The 21,175-nt window shown below is 40.6% G+C and overlaps 1 protein-coding gene across 1 annotated transcript; it reads left to right on the top strand.

Annotated features, from left to right (window-relative positions):
• The first annotated feature begins 15,881 nt into the window (after positions 1 to 15,881).
• Positions 15,882 to 16,969, top strand: PTH (parathyroid hormone). Its single transcript, XM_066322238.1, has 2 exons — positions 15,882 to 15,967; positions 16,714 to 16,969. Exons 1-2 carry the CDS (start codon positions 15,882 to 15,884, stop codon positions 16,967 to 16,969), a joined length of 342 nt encoding a protein of 113 aa, XP_066178335.1.
• The last annotated feature ends 4,206 nt before the right edge of the window (positions 16,970 to 21,175 follow it).

Below are 21,175 nucleotides of genomic sequence, written 5' to 3'. Positions count from 1 at the left end.
AATTCCTTCCTGTGAGGGTGGTGAGGTGCTGGTACAGGTTTCCCAGAGAAGTTGGTGCTGCCTCATCCCAGGAAGTGTTCCAGGCCAGGCTGGATGGGCCTCTGAACAATGTGATCTAGTGGAAGGTGCCTCTGCCCGTGGCAGACAGGATGGAATTTGATGATCTTTATGGTCCCTTCCAACCCAGGATATTCTATGATTTTCTAAGGACCAGATTATATCCTTTAGGATATATGTGGCTCTCCACAAGGAAATCAACAGAAAGGTTTGTCATGGTTTAACCCCAGCCCCACACAGCTCCTTGCTCATTCCCACGCCAGTGGGATCAGGAAGGAAAAATCAGAAGGGCAAAAGCCACAAAACTCATGGGCTGAGATGAGGACAGTTTAATGGGGAAAGCAAAAGCCATGCACACAAGCAAAGCAAAACAAGGAATTAATTAATTGTTTTCCAAGGGAAGGCAGGAGTTCAGCCTTCTCCAGGAGAGCAGGGCTCTGTCATGAGTAACGGTGACTTGGGAAGGACAAACACCACCACTCCAAATGTCCCCCTCTTCCTCGTTCTTACCCTCAATTTATACACTGAGCATAATGTCCCATGGTCTGGACTCTCCCTTTGGTCAGCTGGGGTCACCTGTCCTGGCTGTGTCCCCTCCCAGGCACCCCCAGCTCCGTCACCAGCATAGTTCACAAAAAGCTGAGAAGGCATTGGCTCTGTGCAAGCCCTGCTCAGCAATAACAAAAACATCTCTGTATTATCAGCCCTGTGTTCAGCACAAATCCAAACATAGACCAGCATCAGCCACAGCAAAGAAAATTAAGTCTACCCCAGCTGAAACCAGCACAATGATATGCTAACTAAAATTTTATTCTCATTGGGAAACAAAAATCTGTCAAGGTCAAGGTACTTAATTTCTGCATGCCTTAGGTTTTGGGGGATGATTTTTATACTGGAACTAAGGGGGAACTAAGAAGAAAGTCGGAAAATTAACATAGATCAGAGACTCTCAAGTCTTCTACATTGGATCAAGTTATATAGCTCAAGTCTTAAGAAAGTGGAGTAAAAACCTTTTCAAAAGCTTGTTAATTGCATGCTTTAAAAGGATTAAAAGTTATATTTTTATGAAAACCACGTGACAGTTCTGAATTCGGAACAGTTTGGCACAGTCTGTTTTCAGACTGAACAGATCTTAGAGATAGCTGATTTCCAAGGTTAAGACTTACTTACTGCATCAGAATACCAATGTAAGTGCTATTGTGTAAGTAAGATACTGTGTGAATCACTACCACTACATCTTGCTTCTTATATCTGATTTCTCTCAAATACTTACAAATTGTTTCATATAGACCCAGTTTCTGCTGTGTTTTTTTTTCTGTCCAGGAACCTTTCAGTCTTTGCTCTGCAGCTAATTAGAAATACTCATATGCCCAATTCATGCAGCTCAATATTTGTTGTAGTGACCTAGCTGGAGGAGAAGTCAACAGGAAGGTGGTAACATCCTGAAGCATTCTTTCTAAATCTGTAGGAGTTCACCTGTCAACCCTTCAATTGAACAAGAAATCAGCTACACCACAGTCCAGATTGAGCCTTTGTGCAACCACAGTTCATTGACTTCATCAGGATTACTGCAGGGTAAACTTGGCCCAGTTTCTCTCTGTTACCACCGTGACTGTGGAAAGGTTCTGTCACACCTGGGCTGCAGCAAAAGCAGCGTGGGCAGCAGGCTGAGTGAGGTGATCCTGCTCTGGTGACACCCCAGCTGGAGACCAGCAGCCAGCTCCGGGGTCCCAGCACTGGAAGGACATGGAGCCATTGCAGCCAGCCCAGAGAGAGGTCACCAAGGTGACCAGAGAGATGGAGCATCAGTCCTATGAGGAAAGGAACTGAGATTGTTCAGAATCCCAATTTAAGAACTGTCCAAATTCTCAAGTCCCTGGAGAAGATCACCCTTTGGGGTGATCTCCTTGCAGCCTGCCAAGGGACTCTTGCAGCCTGGAAGGGACCCTGCAAGAAAGATGGAGAAAGACTAATTACAGGACACAGGAAAATGGCATCAAACTAAAAAAGGGCAGGTTTAGATTGGATATTAGGAAGAAACCCCTTCCTGTGAAGTTGGTGAGGCACTGGCACAGGTTGCCAAAAGAAGCTGGTGCTGCCCCACCTCTGGAAGTGTTCAGGACCAGGCTGGATGGGGCATTGAACAACCTGTGATAGTGGAAAGTGCCACTGTCCTTGGCTGGACTCTTGGATTAGAGACCTTTAAAGGTCCCTTCCAACCCAATCCACACTATGATTCTATAATTCTACATTCTGTATTATTTGAACAGCAAAATGTTCAGGTTTTTTTCTCTTAGGAATAGGGGTTTTGGCTATCTATTTTCTTCTCACAAATGTGAGAGACTTGTTTCTCAAAGACATGAATAAGGAATCCAATATTATTTGTTTCACTAGCAGAAGAAAACACATTCATTGTGCACCTGCTTGTCCCCCGTGTCCAGGAGAGGGCAGCAGTAAAAGAAAAATATCTTTCTAATATATTCAAGAATTGAAGAGTATCTGTGTAAAGCTGCTAAGCAATTTTCCCTCAAGATTCTTACCATTCTTTCTCATTTCCCCAGCAAGTAAACCCCTATCCTTGCTGGTAGCACATGAGACTCTTGTATCTTTTATTGTGGATGTCATCAAAAGAAACAACCACAGAAAAGAAGGTCCTCAGGCCAAACATCAGTTAAACCCTAAGTTCAAAATCTTATCCCTATAACAGTAAGAGGAAGTCTCTTAGAAACCCATGGCCTCCCTAAAATGTCACCACCTCTTCAGGGACACAATTTACAGACCTTTTTTTTTTTTAATTTAAACTTATGTGGTTTTGAACAAAATGTGAGTCCGTTGATGATGTCAATACACTCACATGAGATACAAGGATTTAATAAAAAACTTTCTTTGCTGAGGCTGAGCTTCCTGCTGTGCATCCCTGCCTCTCCAGCATTTAAAGTACTGTCTTTACCAGGGAATACCTGCTTGCCTCTCCAAACAGAAAGTTGGGAGCTGGGGAGTTTGATGTGTAGGTCAGGCGCTCCTTCTGAGATCACTGGCACAGAGAGCATTCCCCAGCAAGAACGTTTGGCTTGTGGGAGCACTGCTCTCAGAGGAACCTCGCCTGAGAGTCTGTGCTTTTGAAACTGCACCAATAGAAATCCCAACACCCTGGCAGTCTGTTTTCAAGAACCACCTAGGAAAATCTGGTCCATTGAATTGACACTGAAGGAAAGCCACTGCCACAGAAGTCTTGGAAGCCTTGTCACAGCTGTTTCAGGTCAGCAAACTGAATTATTCAACATTTCATGCCTTGCGTGCATACACTGAGCACAGAGAGAACATTGTAAAGGGCTGCTTCTCCTTGTTGCGTGTGTGATTTGGGGTGATAAATTCAAATGACACCTCCTCCCGCATAATCTTCTGTACTTTAGCTTTGTTTTTCTGGTTCTGAGACAGATATCTGGAGAAATCAATTAGAATGTACAGATGTAATGATAAGATGAGGCAAGAAAAGTGCGTGTTAGGCAAAAAATGACCTTTGTGATACCTCCATCTCAGCAGATCCGCCCTTGATTGCAAATATTCATGACTAATGGCATCATTTTAATTATAATGGGACACTTGTTGTTGAGATGCTGCAAATGCATCAGATTTTCAAAAGCTTTTGTATTTGAATGTTTTGCCAGTGCTTGCTGAAAGTCCTTGAGCTGCAATAATTTTCTATGAAACTTGCCAAAGCCAACTTATAGCCAGAGGAATGTCTGATAAAAATTCTAAATGAGGTAAAATTTCCCACATTGATGGGAAAGCTATTTAAATGCACAAATGTTCTTTACATAAATACTTTCACATAAATATTTTTTTCCATATCTGGATTCCTTTTCTGATGGAAACAGAAAGTGAGGGGACAAAATCCTTGTGGGAAACTCATGCACTGGTGGATGATATCTCTTGACATGTGATATTCTTAGGAATACAGAAATTTCTAAATCAGGTCGTCCTCAAGATCCATCTTCTCTGTTTACCACTTTTTTGCATGTTCAAACAATTCTGAGAGATGAGTGAGGCAGGAACTTCTTTGTTTATGCTGGTTATTCTCGCAGTACTTTCCATTTTAATTATTCAGGCAACCAGTGTACCTAAATAAATCTTAGTGTTGTATAATACACCAGATCACCCGAGGAGCCTTTTTCAAAGAGTGATACAACCTTCTCACTGTTCCCTGCAACAGAGGCTATTTCTATTCAATGTTTTGCTTAGTGCAAACAAAACTAAGATCTGAAGATCCTCTACCTTACAAAACTTGTTTCTTTCCCTAGTCACTGCATCACTTGGCTTATAATTAAGAGCATTTGAAATGCCTAGTTCAGTTTCCTTTGTACAGCTGAAACTTTATTATTTTCAATCAACCTCACTCTATATATCTTTAAACATGATGTTTGTTTTATTTTCTCCCTTGCTTTGTGTTTTTCATTGGAAGCTGCTATGTAACTACCTCAGCCTAAAATCCTTTTTAAAAAAAACAATTGCTTCAGAGACGTGGTGGAAACTGTGATCTGAGTCGTTTGCATGACTTTCACATGTTTTTTCTCTTTCCTTCAAGAAGGATGAGCCCAGAAACTGCAGGTCAAACATTTACAGTGTTCCTGTACAGTCACAGCTTGGGCTGGACTAGTGCAAGATATTAACCTTGCAATAGTAAAGGCTGGGCAAGGACTGGCAGGAAAGAGCACTCCTGCTTCAAGTATGGAAGATTCTAAGAAAAAAAAAAATATTTGCCTAAAAAGTAGTTAGACAAATTGCCCAGAAAGCTTCCAGGATTTTTTTCTTTGCAGATTTTCAAGACCCAACTGAATAAAGCATGCTGGGTCTGAATTAATTGTTGACCTTGCTTTGAGCAGGACATCTGAGCATTTAAGTGTTTCTGTGAAACATGAGCTAGCTGAAAGACTCCTCTTTTAAAGATGTTACGTGGACTGTGGTCTCTTCTGAACACTGATAAATTTGAAATGCCCTTGCATTTTTTATGGTCTGTACTCAAAGGAATAAATATGTGAGAAATTTCTGCGGAAATGCAGAATGTTGATGTGATATCATCAGCTAGTTAGTCTAATGCTATTTGCACTGCAGGCACAGAAGCTGAGCTAACACCTGTGTCTCACCATCACAGGAGGACTAGGATGCAAGTAAATGCCTGTGACAAAGTATTTATCATACTTGTGCAGTGAGATAATACCGAGAAGTGTTTTATTACATGGAGGTGGGATTGGCACTAGAAATAACAGCTGTCAGTGTGAGACACTCCAGAAATCCAAAAAATGACAATCATTCCAAGCAGTGTTCACAGTTTTGCGAAGAGTTTTTACATCATGCTTCAAAAGAACAGAGTTATAAATTAAGCAGAACAATATCTATTCATACTTCTCTAGAAATATGGTATGTAGGGTTCCATAGGGCTGATTATAAATTAGGAATAAAAATCCCAGAAAGAACCTAAACAGAAAGGGATAAAAAAGTGAAGGCTGATGGGAAGAAAAGAAGTGTGTCTGCAGAGCACAAACCATAAGACATAGATAAAGTGAAAACCTAGTAACACCCAGGAAGCTTGAAAGTCCAGCCTGCAAATTTTGTATAACTCCTCTGTGAAGATCAATACAGGGAAGACAGGATGAGGTTGCAGCCCTGGTAGAGGGGGGGAATCTCTGCCTCTCACAGATGTCAGGTCCCTCGTGCCAAAAGCTGGCACAGGTTACATAACAGAGCAGCGATAGACTGGCAGCCCCATGGCTGGAATGCCACTTCTCACACCAAACCAGGTCAGCTTTTGATCTCCACAACCATGACACCATGGAAAGGCATCTCCACTCCCAGGAGTGCTGCAGGGACCCTTGGGTGATACTTCCTAATATTGCAGGCAGATTTCAGCTTTGAGATTTGTGCACATAGCTCTTCCTGGTTTTGTTTGATGAGAATTACCACGAGCAAGAGACCTGTTGTGGCATTAGTGATTACACAGCTGTAGGGCACCCTTTCCAGAAGGATACTGTTCTCCAAGGATGTCCTCAGTGTGATGAGGTCATATTTGAGCATGTCCATAGGTCTGTCCATTCCAATGCACTGTCTCCTCTTTACATTAATCAGAGTGCTGGGCCACTGTGATTGCTCAGCCTGAGGAGACAGAAACTGGACATATATTTGGAAGCATTAAAGACTCCTGGAGTATTCTCTTTGCAACCACTTCCAACCACAGCTCCACTGTGGAAGGCCCTGAGAGTTTTAGAGTTAGACTTTGATCCAAGAACATCTTTTTCACTCAGTATGCTCTAGGTTCAGTGGCTCCTTTAAGGACAGATTTCAGAGCTCCCAAATGAAAACTTCCTTTTAAGTATATGATGCTTGCTAAATACTAATGTTTTCCAGAGCAAAAAGCACTTCTCATACAACCTTAAATTCAAGGCCAGTCTTACAAATGTGCACCATTCTGTTTGAATATTTGCTCCCCCTCATATAACTCAACCATGTGCACCCAGTCTGGTGCATCAAAAATGTGCCTTTTTGACCTTATCCATTTGCATTTTAGAGTCAGTTTTATAGTCTGGTATTTCAGACCTGCTGTTCTTTTTAAATGTTCTTTCAAAAATATCTGCAACCAAAGCCCAAATCTTCGGATGCTAAAAATTGGCATTTGCTCCTTTGAGTTGGTGTCAACCCAAAAGCTGCTCCAGCAAGTGCTGAGTGTAAACCAGAGGGATGCACTAATTTTAAAGTGGTGTGCAAAGAACACAATTTGCAGAGTGAATGAGGATGTTTAGAGAATAGAGTTATGTAATTCATCTATTTTGGGGATTAGCCATCCCTGAAGTTCTGAAAAAGGTAACTGGGTTGGTCTATTTATAGAGTCCATTCCTGCAGTTACAGTGTGGATGCCAGCACAGAACAACATCCAGCTCAAGCCACCTTCTCTGTGCCCCAGGTGAATTTATACATCACAAATGGCTATAGATCTCTCAGATCTGAAGAGATTCAGGGGTCCAGGATGAACGCCCACCTCAGCATCTGTTGGCACATTAGTACGCCCTATTTCCTATCAGCTTCTGAGCATGTCTTGGGTTTTCAGGTCATTCGTATTACAGACATACACAGAGATTCCTTTTAGGTTTGCTCATGTTGGAAAGAGGAGAAGGGGTACTAATCTTGGGAAAAATAATGCAGCAATTGCTTAAATTATTTTGCTCTGTAATTTCACAAGACTGCTAGGGAACATGGCTTAGGATCCTCCCTTCACATGATTCTCTGTTTCTAAGATGCATTTGCAGGATCACTGTAAAACTATGAAGCTGTTACAGCTACAGGAAGGTAATTGTGCAGAATTAATGAAAAACTCTAATCTGTACTCAAAATTCTCAATCTTGAATTCACACAAAATTGTACAACTTACAGGAAGAGAAGAGACTGTTTATGGAAGAATTGCATAGGGTTTGGACTGCTTCTTATGGATTCTGCTTTTTAGATATAAATATTTGTGTATAAATAGTGATTGTTATCTTTACTTAAATATTGAGAACCAGCTATTTGCTCAGGTAGTGGGCAGTGAGAAGAGGGCAGAGGAGACAATAGGAGGAAAGTTATCTGAGTTATGGTGAAAAACTCTGTTCCGAAGAGAGGTTTACCCAGAAAAAATTAATTTAAGGACTGGATTCTATAGGGCTGACCATTTTAATAATGATTAGGAGCCATAGAAAATGAAGTGATTGCTTGGGCAGAATTGGTTCATTCTTACCCTCACTACTCTATCCCATGAGACAGGGATATCACAGTGTAAAAAAAAGAATAACAGAAAATAAGGGCAGGAATACAGGGCTAGGTCCTCAGTTACTCATCATTCTAGTTTGCCATTCATGCTCAGTGCAAGCTAAGCAAATTTTGATTTACCTAGTCCAAACTGCAGAGATTAAAATGACAATGTGCAGTGCATGCAAGTGGTGATCTAGGCCTTTTATAAAACGCAGAGAAAATAAAGATGAAGAACCTGAATGTCATATGGAAGGAGACAAAACCTATGAATAGATTTCAGTGGAGGCTAAGGAAAGAAAACACAGTTAAGGATGAACAATTTTAAATTGAGATAATCTGTATAGCATTCATATAAGGTGCTATACTTCTTGGTGAACTAGATTGTGTGAATTAACATTAGATTTTCATGTTAGTACTGATATTTCAGGAGATACTAGGAAAAATATTAGTTTTGAGAGAATTTCTGATCAACACAGAAAGATTTAAAATATATATAATTAAAATAATATGCATGGATTTAAAATTAGAAAATTATCAGTTTAAGAATTTGGTTTTGACAAATACTAATAGTTCAGCCAATAATTTAGAGAAAATGCTGTATTAAATAAAGCAGGGAAAATACAGAAAAAGTGCTATCCTTCTAACAAATAATATAAATATGTGTAAAAATACATTAAGAGATTATAAGGAAGAAACTTGGGGTTTATATACATATATATATAATTTAAATCAAGTTTAAATATATATCTGTGGAGTTGATCTTTGATAAGTATTTACCTAGAAGTTTTCATTAAAAGGGATTTTTTTTGACATAAGGTCTTTTACACATAATATAAAGCATTTTATTTGCTGTAATTTATAGCTCAAATAATGAAAAGCTCTGTATTAAATACAACATATTTTTCATTCTTAGTATCACCATTATTAGAGGGTCTGCATCTCCTTGCACATTTACATAGCCCATAGCACAGTATTTTCTTTCAAAACCCAAATAATGGTTTATGCCAGTTCTGTGTGTTTATGAGTTTTCCAGTAGACTGTAGACTAGGATTTTTTCAGGATAGCCACTGGATTGCAGGAAAGGTCTGAAATGTCACCCTTCTTTTGCGAATTTCCCTTGTCATTCCTGTGAGATTTCATCAGGCTGCAGGTTGCTTGCTTGGGTGCTATCTGCTCATCTGCAGTGGCTGCAGAAAATATGGGAATATGAGCTTGAGATATCTTTTCAGGAGAAAGGATAGAAAAATATGTGGCTACCTGCATAAAACCTGCAGTCCTTCCCTGTTTTACCCGGTATCATCCTGAGTCTTCATGGGTTTTTATACAGAGCTGGCACAATCATTCTTACAATGGTTTTGGTAGGTCAAACCTGACACTTGCAGGTATCTGCTGCTCCTAATATTTAACTGTTCAAACCTTTTTATAGTAGATGTCCTAAATTCTTTTAAAATGTTGATTTTATAGAATGCGTATATATGTGATTGTGTGTGCAGATTTTTACTGAAGAGAAGTTCCTGAATCCTGAAGTCTTGAGTGAAGCGATTGAGACTGGCCAAGGAATGGGTGTGGATTTTAGACTCATCCCTGTTTCAATATTAGATGCATTTCCCTCTGAGATTACTTGTGCTCCAAGAAGTGGTGTCCTTGTGTGGCTTGTCAGGGATGCCATGGTAGTTTCAGGGACGACACAAAAGCACCTGAGCCCTTGTTAAAACTCTAAGTGCCCTGCATGGCACTGGAAGGGAACTCAGGCCTGCAAAAAGCACTCAGAGCCAGCAAGGACCTGGAAATATTCTGGCCTATATATGACTAGAGAGGTGTGTGAGTATGCACATGCATAATCCAGTTTGGTATTATTCCTAAAACCCAATGATCCAACAGCAGGTTTTGAGTATTGTACCAGCTTCCTATCTACTGGAAAAGGTCATAAATTACTGTATTGTTCATTATAGCATTGAATTCAGCAGAGCATTGGCAGCAGGGTGTTTCAGTGTAATGAAGGCTAATATTTATTAATTACTGACTGTAAAATCACTCACCAGAACTTTAAAATCCAAATCAAAACCTAGTCTTTCACTTGCAATTCTATAAATACTTACATATTTAGTGTATAATTCACTAACAGAACTTTAAAAATGTCCCAATATGTACTTGTTGAAACTAACCATGGCTTTTCTTATTGTTCAGGATGTACAACAGCATTTTTGTTTCTGACCAGTGAAATATGAAGAGACAGAGGTAGCTCTCCTTCATTACTTCCTTTGACAGCCATTTTAGCATTCCTCCAGGCTGCTCTGGGCTGTTTCACCAAGCTTCAGATTCTTCTCATGAGAGAGAGATGAGGTAAGCAGGAGCCTCCATCTGGTCTTCAAAAGAGCCATGTAATGCTCTGTGACATTCTAGGCAGCCATCATACAGGGTGGCATGTGGAGAGCAAGCACTCCTGCATTCCTGATCCCATCAGCAAAGCCTGCCATGCCCATGATAGGTCAATAGGGAAATTCTGTGGTAAACTGGACATGGCTGAGTTACACTGAGGGCAAAAGGAAATGACCATTCATTGCATGTGTTCAATTTAATTATTTAACTCTGTAAATAATCTGGATCACAATTATCATGGCAGAGTTCAGTCCATCTCCCCAGGTAAGCAGGTGAACTTAAAGTCAGGTGAGTGGGGCTAGAATCTATCAGCCTCTGTTCTCTCTCTGATCTTTCAGTGATATTTACATTTAATCCATCTTTGCCCAAATGCCCATAGCCTAGAAAAAAGCATCATCAGCATATACTTTCCTCAGAAAGAAAGAGGGACATTTGGGAATACTGTGATTCTCAAGTGAAAGATTTTATGTAACTGGAGAAAAGATACCCTGCTAAGCAATTACATCCAAATGCATAGTTGCCAGTAGCTGCTAAAACCAAACTGTATGAAGCAGTTTGGACATGAACTAGAACCATGATAGGTGATCTTTCGAGAAATCCCTGTGCTGTTTTTTATTTGGTTGGGAACTGTCATGGGGTTGAAGCGTCATCTGGCTGCATGAAGCCAAATCCCACCTGAAGATACCCAACATTGCTTACATAAATTACGGGACATGCTGCTGTGGTATTTGAAAAGCCACGAATCTTGTCAATCAAAGTAAGTTCTAAAGAGTTTACTGACTGTCACTTTGGCTCTTCATTGTGTCAAGACAGAAACATTCCTTGGACAGATTTAGAAAGTTGCCTCACCAATCATGCAGTATGTCATCAATTACTTCATTCCCTTGCTCAATGACCTACTAATATTCTTTAAGCCATAGCTGCAGTTAGAAAGTATTTTATCTGCAACTACCCTCTGGAACAAGCAACATGGGAAAAACCTGCTGTTGGAAATAGCACTGCAGGAATCTGACTGCAGCACTGAAACCTTAAATCTAGAGAATGTAGAATTCTGTAGGAATATCAATACACCAGATGACATCATTCATTTTTGAAAATGTGCTTTAGCCACTGAACAGTACAATTCTAGAAAATTTTGTGTCCTCTAACCATATTCCAGTGATGTACCTCAGGATGGGTTTAATTTCAGGATGTGGAATAATATTTTCCACATAATATTATGGTCGTCGTTCAACTACCTGGCTGCAAAATCTGTCTCATTGCTTTCCCCTTGTTTTCAGCCCTGGAGTCTGATTACATCCAACGGCACAAATTCCACGTCAGTGGCACACCAGCTGCAAACAAAGCAACACAGATTTCTTCATGCCCAATTGGCTCAGCTATCTGCACCATCCATAAGGGAAGGTCAGGGAAGGGTAGATTGCTGGCTGATCAAGAAAAACTCCAATCAGACGAAAAGGCTGTGGTCAGCTCTTCCCTCCAACATGGTGGTTCCAGCACTTTGGTTTTTCAGGCCTCTCCCTCATGCTCAGAAGGGCCATGCCCCTGCCTGGTGTCTGTAATGCCTCCTGGCATGGAGAAGCTTTACTTGTAATAAACTTTTGAGAATATATTATTATACTGCCTCATTTCCATATAGCGTTCTGTGAGTTTAGGTGGAGGTAGGAGAGAACACGCTCAAGCCCTACTCAAGCTTAGATCTAGCCTGAGAAAGTTTGCTGTTGTGCATGAATAAATAGTCACATAATTGAACTAAAACCTTCTAAATGTTAATATATTTCAGCCTTAAAAGGTGCCCATGCTCCCTTTGTCATCATCCAAAGGAGAAGAAATGTCAGTATTGCTACTGTAACATCTACACCAAGAGTTTGCAACCAGTTTCTGAATCAGTTGCCTTTGTCTGACAGGTGCCTGAAACATTTAATGGTTTATATTCTCCTGTCTGCTCTGTTCACTTGTACCCACTGATTCCTGCACTGCTCATTCTTAGCCTGCTGCACTCAGAATATGGAAACTCAGAATCCACTGTGTTTTCCCTCTTCTTATTCCAAGAGGAGCAAAAATTATCTTCCATGGGTCAGGTCTCATTGTAGGCACAAAAAATTCCTAAGAACCTGCAGATTTTTTCATCCATACTTTGCCTTTGTATTTATGTGCACAGTCTTACACCTACAAAATATCATGAAATGCCTTTCAAAGTGAAGCAATAGTATTTAATTTTCCAATCTGTTGTTTCTTTTTCATGGTAATGTCTATAAATTTGGGTAGTCTTAAGCCTCTTACTGAACAGCAGTTCAGCAGATGTTAGCTCTTGTTTCCTGGGATCAGTTCAGTAGTGCCCAAAAGAGATCTGGATTTTTAAAAGGATGCTTAAAACAGCGAAAAAATTGAATCTGAACATGAATCATCCTCTGAAACATTAAAAGAGCTCAACATCATTTTCAGCTCCTCATTAAACACTGGATACACTGTGTCCAAACAAAAGTGTAAACAATTACAGTATGTGGTAAAAACCTCCTATATTCACTTGAGCCATTATCTGTCATTCCCACGTTTAATATGCCAAGTTTAGCAAATAGGGATGACATTGGAAACATATTAGCAGCTGTATTTTCAAATGACATAATTTCTGGAAATGAGGGAGAATAATCCAAATCAAGTAGGTTATTTTTTTCTGCATGTAAAGCGATGCCAATTTTGAGCTGCCATGCAAAATTGCTTTAATTACCATCACAGGCTCTATTTGTTTACAAATAATGGGCACATATTGAATCGTTTTATTTTTGTGTCTTCACTGTCCTGAAATAAACTGCATCTTTTTCAAGGTATCCAGTTAAGGCATCTTTGTTTGAAATTTTAGGTCTGACCCAACATTACCTTTGAATAAAAATTACACTAAATTTTATAACACTTGCCCTTTACTTCAGCCTTTGCTGTCATATGCTAAAGCTTCCATATGAATGCCAGGCCTCTGTAAAAAAAAATACCTTGAGAGTTTCCTTAAAGATTTTGTATATGTTACAGTAAAATCTAAAAAAAGAGTTTTCCATTACTAGCTGTGTGGAAACTTTAAAATCTTCGCCTATCATACCATTGCACTGTACATTTTTAGTCACATTATACCTGGGAATATCCTTTAATAATAGCTTAGTCATGTTTTAGCCTTCAGGTTAATATCCTGGTGTTTCCCGGAGATCCAAATCTCCTAATAAAACATATTCCCATAAACCCCTGTATGCTGCATTTAGGGAAGGATATTGCCAGCTGACAAGATAATGCTGGGAGCTATCTTTACTCTGTTCTCTGAACTTGTTCAAGTGAATTGCTTCACTACTTCTCACTTTATTCACTAATCTATAGACTGAGGGACCCATGAGATCTCTAGAGCTTTTCAGAGTTTCTGGTTCTTCCCTCCCTTTCCCCATGTAATTTTACAACTCTTTCTGAAATGAATCAGAAATGTAATAAGCAAAAAGCATTAATGGCAAAGCAATAATATCTTACAAATTCTGGGTTACAATGTGCAGCTGCAAACTGGTTTTTCTTTGTGGATGTTTGCTTGGGTTTTTTTGGGAGAAATACACTGGAAGTCAGATGAAGCATCTAATACAGGAAAAGTATCTTACAGCAAAAATAATCTTTCTTCATGCATATGGAAAATACTACTGATTTACACATTCCACTTCTTAGAAATCAGGCAGAATTCAATATTTCTTTCCTAAAATTTAAAAAGTACTAACTCGTATCTCAGTTGTCTCAAATGCCTTCATTCTACTTAGCACATTTAGAATAGTCAGAGCTATTCACAGATATAGGTAGAACAGAGCAGTGAGAGTCTAGCACCATTTCAGCAACTTTTAAGTGGCACCAGCTTGTCATTAAAAATTTGATCCTATATAATTCTTAGAGTTTCTGCTCCTTTCCCAAAGAAACCTTGCATGTGACCTGAGTGACTATTCTGATTTCCCACAAGTATTATAAGTATTATCTTCTCTGTATTTTGTGAAAATATTTAGTTGTAATCTTTCTTTTGTAGATCACTAACCTTAGTGTCTCATTTAAATTTTACCTGCCTGCATTTAACAACCCGAAGTTTTCTTTGCAAATCCTTCCAACAGCTTCAGAGCTCCTGTTATCTTGGGCACAATTCTGAATTTAAAAGTCAAACTTCCTCACAGCTTCCCAGGACTTTCTTTCTGTTGAGGCCTCTGTACCCTGTAAATGAAATGTCAAATCAACGAAAGCATCTGAGGGTGGGTACATGAGGGTCAGGAGGGTGTGTGTGACAGTGACATCAACTGAGACAATAAAAGGGCTTCCAAGGTACTTAGAAGCTCTATTTTCAAGTCACATTTAAGGGGTCCACTAAACCAATTCAGTGGTCTTTAAATATACTTGACATCAAGAGACAGTCATCTGCTGACATACCCAAGCCAGAAATCTCTTTAACATTCTATCTGGTAAGTAGACTTTACTTTTTTCCAAGTTCTCTGGAAAACTTATTAGAATATTTTATCTTTGATCCTTTACCCATTTTTGTGTTAGTTTCTTTTCAGACTATCTTGAAAAATAAGTGAATATTAGTAAGATCAAACTGTTCTGTTATCTGAAGTAAATCTGTGAAATGAAAAATTCAGAGACAGTGAATGAGCAATATCTTGAAGTGAATTCAAGTCCTGAATTTATAATCCTGGGTTAGATGGACTGCCAGGACCTCATTGATACTGTCATGTAAGAGACCATGTTATAACTGCTTTTCTGACCTAGAGCAAAGCTGCAGAAACTATTGCAAAAAATGGCATTTTTATGGCAGTGTTATATCTCTTAGCTTTCAGTTACTCTGTATCAAATTTCTTAAGTGATAACAGAAAGATGCCTTTTCTGCCAGCCAATGCTGGAAATTCAGGCTAGAAACTGATACTGGAACTGTGTCCTTTCTGCCTGGTGCAGCATCATCAGTGCTAAATATTTTCTAAATACATTCCAAATGGCAATTCTGATGATGATGTAAAAATCAGAGCGGAATTCACACAGGAAATGCAGGATTATCCCTGAAAAAATTAGGGGCTTAATTCTGATTTCTCTTCTGTAACTCAACAGGGACTGTCATAACTCAGCAGAGTTATGCCTCTATGCAAAATTGTCAGGGCAAGTGTCAGCCTCTTCGTTCTAAAGAGTATGCAAAAGAAATGGAGAAATAGAGAAAGTCTTACTCTATAAAATTTTTCATTTGAATAGATATACACAAGTATTCCACTGGACGTGAAGGCTACAAAGTCATAATAATTATGGTGATGACAATAATAATAATAATAATGATATTGGAAGAACATAGTGCTTTTCATGCAATTGTGCAAGAGACAGGTAGATGATGACAACCTAGATGATGATGACAATGATGATGGTGGAGGTGGTGGTGGTGCAGGCCAGCTAAAGCTGATCAAAATTGCCCAGAAAGTAACAATAAGTTGCTCACAAAATCAGTATTAGAGGTAGATCTGTCATTTGTATTCCTTGCTCTAACCCGTTTCACAAAAAAAAAAATAAAATTCAAAAGCTCTAGTCTGATGTTTTTCAAATTTTTTTTCTAATTTAAATCCGTTTGGAAAGAACAGAAGTAACTTGAATTACAGACTTTTCATGTGTTAATTTCTACCTTTGTAGACAAAATGACTTCTATAAGAAACCTGGCCCGTGCTGCAATCATTTTATGTGCCATGTGCTTTTTTACAACCTCTGATGGAAGGCCAATGGTGTAAGTACATTATCTCACACTGGATGGCTTTTGCTGCTCCTGAGAACGTGGGTGGTTTGTCTGTGCATGTGTGTGTGAGTTCTGTCTCTGCTTTTGAACCCTTTGGCCAAGCTGGCCCAACTCTGTCCTCTAGAAACAGCTACAGAGACCTCAGACACTGAATTCTCACATGTTTTTTGAAAGCAGGCAGCTGAGTAGAGGGAGAAAAGAAAGTATAAATCTTCTCTTATTATTCAAATGGGACAAGCTCCATGTCTCGGGGGTCTACACAGGTGACCATGTTTTGTACTGTGAGAACCTAGGCTGTAACTCACACTTGGACACTAACATCCACCAGCTGAGACACAAATCCACAGGGAATCCTGCTTCCTTAGCTCTAGTGATCACAGAAAACTACCACTGAAGAAATGTCAGTTTCATTGATCACTTACCTAATATTGTCTAAACCCTAAGCTCCTCTACAACAGCTGAACTAAATTACAGGGACAATATTGTCACAAAACTGAACTACTTCCCACTTTTGATGCCTTCTCACTGATAGAACTAATATCCATTACCAAATCACCATCCACCCTCCCTCTCTTCTCCGGATGTCATTCCATGCCTTACAAATCAGCCAGGCAGCTTCTACAGCTCTGTACTGTGCGATTCCCTACAAAATTTCCCAAACCCGGACCTTTGAGCCAGCTTCTGGAATCCCAGAAAGGCCGCCACGGGCCTCTGTCTTTGCTCTGTTTTTGCTGCAGGAGGCGGTCAGTGAGCGAGATGCAGCTGATGCACAACCTGGGCGAGCACCGGCACGCGGTGGAGAGGCAGGACTGGCTGCAGATGAAGCTGCAGGACGTGCACAGCGCCCTGGAGGGCGCCCAGAGGCCCCGCAGCAAGGACGACGTGATGCTGGGCCGGCGGCTGCTCCCCGAGCACCTGCGGGCGGCCGTGCAGAAGAAATCCGTGGATCTGGACAAGGCTTACATGGATGTGCTCTTTAAAACCAAGCCGTAGTGAGAGTAGCCGGAGCGCTGTGTCCGTCCACGCGAGCACGTGTCTGTGTAGCATTGATCAAGTAGGGCATTTCATTCGTATTTATTCCAGCTGCAGTAAGGATTAAAAGCTCTGTTCGAGGTTGTAGCCCCACTGAGTGAGATATTTCACAACCACATAATAAAATGTATTCACAGTCTACCCAGGACCACTGCTAGGTGCCTTTTGGCTGATGTATCTTATAAATTGCCAGCATAAAAGGAAAATGAAACCCAAACCAGTAAGAAAGATGGAAAAAAAACCACTTAAGGCCAGTTCTCCAACTCTGACACGGGCAGTATTTGTGTGTAATCACTAGGCTTGCTTGTACTGTTAACCAGCAAGGAATCAATGTAGGGGAGCCTGTCTCCAGAACAGGGCCTTGGCTTAAACTTTGTTTAACTTAGTACCAATGGAAATACAGAAACTAAACCCACATCTGTTTTCAGAAGAAGGCCTAAAATCAGAGAAGCATTAATTACATAACAAAAGCTGCAAGATAACAATTTAGGATTAAAGAGTGCAAACAGAAAAGAAATAGGATAGGAAGGCAAAGCTTAAGATAAAAGTACAAAGGGATAAAATTAAAACAAATGCTGAAGAATTTTGCAAAATACAGAAATGAAGGGAAGGTTTGGTTACCTACTCCAAAAGATGAAACCCTCTAATTAAGTGCAGAAACAGTGGGAGCAGAGATGGTAGCACATATGTAAGCATGGCCTTAACTATAGAACTGGGAAATGATTTTACAACAGACAATTACAACTGAAACAAAAATCTTGTGACATATACTTTTTGTCCCTCATTTTCTCTATAAGCTATCTGTCTCTGAACTTCTGTATGTTGTGCTAGGCCTCATGTGTAATTTTTTTGGTGAGGCTTGTGGCTCTCATGAATAAAATTACTCATTTCCTTATGCAGTTTATGGTAGAATTGGGATCTCAGTTTTCCAGACCTCCAGAATGAGAACCATTAACATGCAGCAATCTGCCTGGGAGAGGAACCATTAGCTGGAATACATTCGAAGTCCAAGCAAGACTCAGTAAGAATTGTATAGGGAAAAATCAATTATGGCAATGATTTTAAAAAGTAGCAAACACAAAATTACTCTGCATGGTCTATGTGCTCAGGAGCCTCAGTCATTTCTGATGAATGAGAAGGTTTTCCCAGCATGAATACTGTTGGGTGCTTCCAAATCTGCCACTGGCAGAGCTCAACCCCAGATGAATTGCTGCTCCAAGCCCCAGTGGCTGTGTGGATGCTCCCACTCCGGCTCTGGTTTGTTTGTTTGATGTCTGGCACACCTCGGGGAGCCTCAGAAACCCCTCCAAATAACTCCCTACCAATATAAACGCAGCCTGCTGAGGGCTAGAGATGTGTTTGTGACTAGAGACCTGCAGCCCACCCTTCCAGCCATCCTTGTAGCAATGCAGGGGCCCTGATGTTGGGAGCAGGTGGCACAAGAGGTCTGTGCCACTGTCTGGTTGTAGGATCGAGGCCTAAAGGTGCACTTTCTATTTATTCTTTAATCAGGCATCTGTGCTAACTTCAATAAATAAAACTGCATTTTTTTTGTACCTATGTCTCACTTCTATACTGCCAAATAAAGTGGACCAAAAGCTCTTTGACATTATTTTAAAGCATAAGAACTGACTGGCCTGTGACTGTTTGGATATAATTCAGCATTTGGGGTAAGACTATTAGGCCATTTAATTTTATTACAGCAAAAGAAGCACCAAAGTGATGATGAGAGTAATTTTTATTTTTCCTTTCATTCTTCCTGCATACAAAATCACAGTGGTAGTTAAACAAAAGGTGTTTACCTAGCACAAACCTATTTATGTCCCCTTATAATAATGACAAAAATGCAAAAACTGTAGTTTTCAAGTGCCAGAATCATAACCTGTTTCATTTTGATCTAAACAAAAAATTCTATTCTCCAAACAACGATTCCTCCTAATCTTCAGCTGTCCAATAGATGAATGATGATCACACAAATATTTAAACTTTCTGTACACTTACAGTATGACTTTTCATGACCGTACAGTGGCAGATTAACTAGTGCTAGGTAATGCCCATTGAAAATAAGATGTAATATTAATATAATTACTAATTATCTAGAAAGTAGATTTTAAGCTTTTCAGCTTAAACCTCTGATCAGTGCAGCAGCAGTTAAAACAGCAAAAAGTTCAGTGTGGGGCAGAGTATGTTATCAAAAACATTTTAATGCCAACAAATGCAAAGAGTAATCTTCACTTGGACAAATGTGCAGTTTTGGTCACCTCTCTTTCATAGATTGAGGGGACCAGAAAGAGGATGGTGAGAAATTACAGGGCCCCTGAAACTCTTATATATGATAATAAATCTCATCATAATGAACTGTAACAACAGCAGTCAGAAAAGAAAAAGAAAAAAAAAAAAAAAAAAAAAAGAAAAAAAAAAAAAAAAAGGAGGCATGATGAAGGTATATCAAATAACCAGTCCAGATGTGGCCTCACTAGGGTTGAGGAGAGAGGAAGGATCACCTTGCTTTATAATCTGACAAAGGGCTTTTTTTTCCAGGACCTGTGTCCTTGAAGGCCTATCCTGTGCAGATGCACTGTTTTTCATAGAATTCTCAGTAAAAATCAATCGTGTCTCTCACTGGTGACTCATTGAAACAAAAAGCACCAATATCAATATCGATCATCAGGGGAAGTTAAACAACAGCACATGCAAAAAAAAAAAAAAAAAAAAAAAAAACAAACCACAACAACAACAACAAAAACCCAACCAAAAACAACAACAAAAAAAACACACCAAAAAACCAACAAGCTTGTGAAAATTTAGCAAAGCCAAAAATCACAAGAAGTCGAACAGAAACAAGACAGATTGTGAGATCTGTAGGTAAAACCTCCTGCTGGCTCTTTGACTGATTTGGCTTTCTAAAATGTCCTGACCTTTACTGTAAATGCTCCCGTTTGGTGTTGCCCAGTTCACCACTGGATGTGTGACATCTCGCCTTGTTTGCACATTCTGACAGCTTTTGTCCCTTCTGCTTGCCCCTCATTGTTCTGCTGCTGTCTTTCTAGAACTGTGTGGTTTGTCTCTCTGGCCATTGTTAAACGATGGAAAAGAGAATTCATTTAACAGATCCACGGCTGCCTGGCTGTTGTAGCAAAGCTGCCGTCCTTTTTGGGGCATTTGGACATAGCAAAGGCACAAGTCCTCGCTCTCTTGCCCCCTCTTCCCCTCCTGTCCCCAATGTGCTTAAGGAGTTCTAAACTCCTTTCACCTGGTAAGAAAATCAAGTCCTGCCTGTATTTAATGATGATGCATCAGAGGATGTTTTAGGAAAAAAAAAACAAACCCAAATGTTTTCTTTAGCTCTGAATCTGTCTGGGGCTCAGTATTGGGTTATTCTCCCTCCTCTGTCGCATGAGGAGTGGGAAGGGCTTAGTGCGGTCTGTGACACTTCAGTACACCCAGGATGCCTAAACTGCGGGACAGGATAGTTCTGCTGAGGGTTTAGGGAATAACAGCCACGTCTACTAATTGTATTCCTAAACACGCTGCAGACTACACAGACTCCGTATTTCCTACAGGGCTGTACGAACATTGTAATTTAGACCAGGAATCAGTTTTAGGGCGAAGGTCGAGATTATCAGAGACGTCAGCTCACCTAGCTATAAACTGTATTATATGGCAGCTGGCCCGCTATCATCCCCTCAGCGCTGCTCTTCAGGGAAGATGCCGGCTCCACAGAGGGAGCCCGGCTATAGAAGGGAGATCCCACCTCCTGAGGGGAGATCCCGGCTCCTGAAGGGAGATCCCGGCTCCTCAGGGGACACCCCGGTTGCTCGGGGGCGATCGCAGCTCCTCAGGCGGGACCCGGGCTCCCCGTGGCCTTCGGGCGGCGCTCGCTCTCCAGCACCGCCCCGGCCCCTCAGACCGGCCGCCCCCACTCTCGGCGGAGGGCTGAGCGGGGGATTTGTCTTGTTTCTACACGACTTGTTGCGATTTCAGTTTCTGCTAATTTATTTCATCCCCCGCGGTATTTTTCCGTCGGGTTTTTATTCACAGACTGCGGGTTTTTCGCCGCCTCCCCCGGCGCGGCCGCAGCCCCTCACGGAGCCCCCGGCCGCTCCCTGGCAACGGCGTCCCGCGCGCGCCCCGCCCCGCCCCACAAGTCTCGCGAGATGCGGGCGC

Source organism: Sylvia atricapilla, chromosome 6, assembly GCF_009819655.1.
Source record: "Sylvia atricapilla isolate bSylAtr1 chromosome 6, bSylAtr1.pri, whole genome shotgun sequence".
Taxonomy (NCBI): Eukaryota; Metazoa; Chordata; class Aves; order Passeriformes; family Sylviidae; genus Sylvia; species Sylvia atricapilla.
This window is presented reverse-complemented; position numbering and strand designations above follow the sequence as displayed.

Coding starts and splice junctions, on each gene's coding strand:
- PTH (XM_066322238.1), top strand. CDS start 15,882: ATGACTTCTATAAGAAACCTGGCCCGTGCTGCAATCATTTTATGTGCC. Junction 15,968..16,713: donor TCTGATGGAAGGCCAATGGT/GTAAGTACATTA, acceptor TTTTTGCTGCAG/GAGGCGGTCAGTGAGCGAGA.